Source organism: Morus notabilis, unplaced genomic scaffold (genome assembly GCF_000414095.1).
Source record: "Morus notabilis unplaced genomic scaffold, ASM41409v2 Scaffold2933, whole genome shotgun sequence".
Taxonomy (NCBI): domain Eukaryota; kingdom Viridiplantae; phylum Streptophyta; class Magnoliopsida; order Rosales; family Moraceae; genus Morus; species Morus notabilis.
In genome coordinates, this window is record NW_010362652.1 from 1 (window position 1) to 6,674 (window position 6,674).

The 6,674-nt window shown below is 33.9% G+C and overlaps 1 protein-coding gene across 1 annotated transcript; it reads right to left on the reverse strand.

Moving 5' to 3' along the window:
* Nucleotides 1–3: 3 nt before the first annotated feature.
* On the reverse strand, nt 4–1,868 carry LOC112092424 (calreticulin-like; the record flags this gene model as incomplete). The annotated part of the gene is made up of 4 exons (XM_024168549.1): nt 1,737–1,868; nt 423–530; nt 120–312; nt 4–25 (listed from the first exon to the last, which is right to left on the reverse strand). Coding segments are annotated over exons 1-4 (426 nt in total), but the record flags the coding sequence as incomplete, so codon positions are not given.
* Between the last annotated feature and the right edge of the window lie 4,806 nt (nt 1,869–6,674).

Genomic DNA, 6,674 nt, shown 5'->3' on the forward strand with positions numbered 1-6,674 from the left:
ACAGATATCTGGTCCAAACATGATGCTGCAAGTGGCCGAACACCACCCCAAATCAGAAAGTTAAACGTGAATGAGAAAATAGGGTAAACAAACGAAACTCATAGAGAGCTATTATCAACCTGTATTGTGTATCACCGCCAAATTTCTTCTGATCTAATTCACCACTGAGTAACTTCATGTACCCACCACCACAATCAAGCTTCTGCTCATGCTTAACGGAGAATTGGAAAACTAGTGTGTTATCCTTGTTGCTGAATTCAGGGAACTCAGCTGAAATGGCGTAGAATCTGTAATCTTCACTTGTCTGAATACCTGCATCAAAAGATCAAAATGTTCCAAGCTCATAAGCAGAACTTAAAATTCTTTAATCTTTAGAAAATCAAGCATATAAAAAATCACACAGAAAAAACTGCTTCCTTTACCTTTGTCATTGGCGTCCCCATGCCACTTACCGGAGGTGTAATTCCACTCCCCAGCCATGTTCTCATCTTTCTTCCAGTCAGATTTAACCCACTGGCTCTCCCATCCATCTTCAATGTTCCAAGAATGTATTACAACAAAAGGAAATGAGATTAGAATACTAAAGTATAGGCATATGCATATGTATTTAAATAATCAACTTAACAAAGTCAATTGGCCTTGGCCTTTCTACTTTAACAAAACATTCCCCGTTAACTTCTCATAGGAGCATTGCAACGTCAAGAGACAATTTAAACAGTGAGGAAATTATCAATCAAATTTAATTTTCTGGACTAGATGCTTACACGAACCCATGTGTTATTATGAACACATGGAGTAACATACACTCATAATGGAAAACAAGTTCGGCTTCCATCCTATTCAGTTCCAAAAGAAGCTGTCACATTTGACTCCATCCTAATCATCTCAAATGCAATATTTTACAATTGAGCTATCAAATCTTTATTCTATCCACGTTATATGGAACCCACGGAATAACCGATAAGGGTCTTGATAGACACCGAGGTCGGCAAGCTTATAAATACATTGTATATATAAAGACAAGAGCACCTCATAACAACAACAAGCCTTAATCCCAACTTAATCGGGGTCAGCTATATGGATTTCACTTTTCCACACAGCTATGTTCGAAATTAAACTTTCCTGAAGGCCTAAATCTAGAATGTCTTTCCTAACTAGAGAAATTTTCACGTTTTCAATTTGAATGAAATCTTCTGAATAGCTCTCTAAACCTTTACTTTCTGCTATTGTAACTTTTACCATACCAAATATATATAGAAAAAAATGAAATGATGTATACTAATAACTCAAATCCAGATTTCAAATGCTAAAGTAAAAGCTCGGACATTAAAATTGAGATCATAGCTTCCAAATAAAACTCATATCTTGATCAAAGTTAAGAGCATTTCCATTTCCATATCGAAAACCAAGAAACAGATCACAAATTCGTAAGTGTTGAAGATTCATAGATCTACTTCAGATCATCAATGTCAGTCCATTTCCAACTTCTAATCAAACACTAACGAAAAATAACGACCGCAGATCCATAGCAAAAAGGAAAAAAAAAAAAGTAAATCAAAAGAACGTCGATCCTTCGCAAATCAAACGGAATTAACGTATAATGATCGATACAGAACCTCAAAAAACAAAATTCATCCGAAATGCAAGCGAACACCGAAAATTTTGCAGAAACCAAACACGAAAAGATGCAAAAACAAATCGTTGACATAAAAGTAGCCATGGATAGAGATATATACCATCAAAGCGCTCTTCGAAGAACACTTTCGCGGATGCGCTAGCGAGAACGGAGATGAGGAGGATCAGAGAGAGAAGCTTAGGGTTTCGAACCCCGAACGCCATGGCTGTTACAGAGGAAGTAAGAGAGAGAATTGAAACTACAGGGTGAGCTCTGAAATGAGACGGGGACTATATATGAAGATACGCGCGTGGTTTCTACCCTCGGTTGTGAGACCGTGGGTAAAGTCCGACGTGGACAAAATTTATGACATGGACAAACGTAAGATCGCCGCGTCATCAAAGCTTGTCATTCGAGCCACGTGGCGATTTCCGATTGGGTACTACACTGCTCGTGCTGTTGGCAATTGGACGCCACCACGTAGGTTCTTCAGTCTGAAAGACTAGATTTACGATAAAACCCCTCGGCCTCTGGGATTCTATTGGATTGGCAGATCATGGATGGCCAATCTCTGACACGATTGACACGTGGCACTGTAAAATAGTATTCCTTTTAAGAAACACTGCAAATAGTTATTGATTATAGAGCTTTTAGTTTGTTAATTTAAATTTTTAATTTGAGTTGAGATGTGATATTATGTGAGAATTTTTTGTTGTAGTAAAAAAATTAGATGTGATTATTTTTGAGAACTTTTTACTGTAGCAAAACTCGAATTCTAAACTTGAATCAGCGAAATGAACGGGACCTAATTTCATATTAAGGAGACGTTTGGTTCATGGATTAGAATCATGTGATTAGAACCATTTTTAATTTACGTGTATTTTTTGTGAGAGAAAACATTGTAACGAACTATGAACCATGATTTAAATTATGGTTTGAATCTTCCAACCAAACATCCCCTAATTGGCCAAAAAAAAATCAGACTAACCAAAAATAACATTAAAATTCAATAAATATATAATCGTGTCCAATGAAAAAAAAAATCAAATCATGAAAATTTCCATTTCTGGATTTTTTTTTAAAAAAAAATGTTATAGAAGGACCGCTACAACTAAAAATTATATTCGGCCATGTTTTTGCGTTAACTTAAGGCCGTTAAATTAGTATTGGTCTGACTTGTAAAACTGTATAATGGTTGGAGTTCCATGTTCAATTTTATTTAACTGGTCCTTTGTGCCTAACTAAGGGGGGTGAAAAATTAAAGACTCGTTTAGAATGTATATTAAAATTATAATTTTTTATTCTAATCTTTAAAATTTAAATTTTTTATTAAAAAATACTAATTAATAATTTAAGTTTTAATTCATAAAAAAAACGGATTCTAAAACCTGTAAAGGTAAGACTGAAGTAAAAGATTCAACTAACTTTGACAAAATCATGATGGTTGAATTTTTCAAACTAACACTTTGAATTAGATATAACTTTTTTTTTTCTTTCTAGAAAACAACTCAACCATGCATTTAGATACATAAAAACTACACTCTGGACGATGTTATATAAGAAAAATTTACTATAGTAGAGAGTAATTATTGCACTCGTTTTAAAGCTCTAACACAAACTGACTCAAGCCAAAAAAAAAAAAAAAAAAAAAAAAAAAAAAAACAATTGGCTATGAAATTCCGTTAAAACTATATTAGAAGATTTAAGTTAATTAGGTGCATTACTTTGTCTTGGTGCATTTCATGATTTGAACTTTTGAAGGCATCACATCTTTTGAGAAAAGAAGAATATCACATAAATCTACACAAAAAGAATAAAACTAAAACATGTCGTCCTCATGATAAGATATCAATTGAAATTTAGAATAATTTTGCTATTACCTCAGCATCTTTGTTGATACCTTATACTAAAAAAAAAAAAAAAAGCATCTTTGTTGGTACAAAGATACTAAGGACAAACATTCTGGAAATTACACGAATACGTTCCTGTTGGATGAAAATTGTGGTTAAACGTGCGCTTTATACTTTGAAAGTGGAAAATTGGAAACCATGCACATTCCTTAGTTTGTCTATTTTAAAATGTTGAGTTAAACCTACATTTTGATCTAAAACACATTAACGAAGTGCCCAAATTTGAAAAACTTCAAAATGACATAGTCTTTCTATACAGACGTTGATACAGATATATAGCCCCTAACACCATTACAAGGAGTAAAGCTCATACTGATAAGGTCTCATACCAATAATTCATATTTTTAATGGTTAAATATATCAAAATCACTTCAAAATTAAAGTACAGAGAACATGTGATTTTTTATACAGTTCTAATAATTAAAGATTGAGAGTTATTAATCGTTTATTTTTTAAGCACTATAATAGAAACTCCAAAATGAAATGGGAACTGTCTCTAGTAGGCCGTTTTACCAGTATAATCAATTTTTTTACTTTTAAATTTGATTAAAATCAAATGAGATTAAAAAAAATATACAAAATAATCAATTTTTAATATAAATTTAACGGTTAAAAAGGATTAAAAAAAGTAAAATTATCAATAATTTTATTTTTCTATAGCTTTCTTTGCCCCTACACGTAACTGATAAGGTTGTAAGGAATCATGCTTAGTAATTAGGAGAAAACGTTAATGGAAGAGGCACTATTCCATAGCATAAGATTAGTTTTGTCGTTTCATCAAACAACAATTTAAATGATAAGTTTGGGCACTGTAAGTATTTCGAAATCTCTGAGTGGGCCGGCAACCTAAGCTGTGTTTGAATGCTTGGATCAGAAGCTACTCAAGAGCCAATTAATTAGAGGCAAAAAATAGGTGAACCAGCCTTTTTACATGGTTGGAATCGGCTTCTTCAGTTTTCACATAAAACTACTACTTTGTGCGTCGGATCACTATGACTCGTTCATTTCGTCGATTCGAATTTAGAATTTGAGTTTTATTATAGTAAAAAACTCTCAGAAATAATCACATCTAACTTTTTTACTACAGTGAAAAGCTCTCATATAAAGTCACATCTTAACTCAAATTAAAAACTCGAATCAGTAAAATGAACGAGATCATATGAGTATGACCAGTTTTCCACATTTTTGTCAGTGGTGGCCATGGTCATAAGATTTTGGTACTATCTTTACTAGGATTAAAACTTGCCCATGTAAAGTAAGAAATATGGGCTCGTTCTTTTGCAAGTATTCTTGAGTTAAGTTTTTGAGTTGAGTTTGAGTTATAACTTGAGTTGAAGTTGTAACTTGAGTTTGCGTTTAGTTGTGTATACTTGAGTTATAGTTTGAGATAAACCTCTTTTTGACTTTGTATTTGTTTGTGGTAAAACTTGAGTTATAAATAGTGTATATGATTTTTTTTCCTTTAACAATTTTATTCAGGGCTTGTTCTTAATTATAATTTATAATTTATTATAATATTTATTTTAAAAAAAATACACATAAATTAAGAATAATTCTGATGTTAAATCTGGAAACCAAACGAGATCTAACACCACCACCACCGACCCATCCCCACCACTGCCTCTCTTTTTGCTGATCATCACCACCACTGCCTTTGAAACTACAGAGACCTCTGAATCTAGAAACACCCAAAATCAACACAAGCCACATCTCTCTCTTCTCATGACCCATTAACGTTTTGGGTTTGGGGTATTTTCCCTCTTTTTTGAAAAAAATGCTAAAGCTCTCTAATCCAATCTGAACAGTGCACGAGATCTGGAAGGGCGGCGACTAGCGGCGAGCTTAGGGTCCGACTCGTGGTGGACTTCGCAAATCGTGGCTGGACAGGGTTGTTCGCACAGCGTAATGGGTGGGGCAGCGATTATGGTGGAGGTGGGGGCAGCCTATGATAGGGGATCTGTGACGGCTGTGTTGGGGCTGCGACGGCAGGTCTGGGGTGGTGGTGCTGTGACGGTGTGTCTGTGGCGGCAGTCATGGAGTTGCGACGGCTGAGTAATTGTTGGGGGAGGGAGGGTTGTGAGAGTGTCTTGTTTTATTTTATTATTTTAAGGCTTTGTTGTGGATTCAAGTTTTTAATTTGAGTTGAGATATGATATTTTTTTAGAGTTTTTAACTGTACCGGAAAAAGTTAGATGTGATAATAGAGTTTTTAGGCATTGTTTGCTTCGTAGATTCGAGTTTTCAATTTAAACTGAGATGTGACATTTTTTAAAAGCTTTTAACTGTAGCAGAAAAAGTTAAAAGTGATGTTGTCTAAAAACTTTTAATTATAAAAATTTAAAACTGAAAACTTAAATAAATGAAATGGACAAGAACTAAGGGTGCGTTTGGAATTGGTTCCAAAACGTTTTTATTTTCCGTACGAAAATGAAAATGAAAACGTTTTCATTTTCATTTTTGAATTATTTCTGAAAATGCGTTTGGTAGTTTTATTTAGAGATTGATTTCAGTTTTAAAAAAAAACTGAAACTGCGTTTGGTGGTTTCATTTTTGAAAACATGTAATAGTATTTAATATATTAAATAAATAATAATTGAATCACAAATAAAAACACTAATAATTAAGAAAATATGAAAATTACAATATTAGCTTAAATTATTATCGCCTATACGAATCCCACATTTGATTAGTTAGATGATCCCTAAAATTAACCGTGTAATTACGTTGTTGCCGACCACCCATTTCAGATGTTTCTGCTTCTTGTGCATCCATACCATGTTGTTGTTCCTGTTGCCATTCTTGTTCTCCCTCAATATCTTCTATGGGCAAATCGACCTCATATTGTCTAAGTAGAGGATCATCTCGCACGTGCATCTTAATTAAATTGTGGATCACACAACAAGCTATTGGTAAAACATTTTGTCTTGGCATCCAATAATTGGTCATATGCCTAAGAATTTTAAACTTTGCTTTCAAGACCCCAAAGCACCTCTCTATGCAATTACGCAGTGAAGAGTGATAATAATTGAATAACTCTTGTGGTCCCGTTGGTTGACCACCATTTCTAAACTGTTGAATATGGTACCTCTGACCACGAAATGGTGCCAAAAAGCCTTGCGTGTTGCTGTAACCGGAATCCACAACGTAAT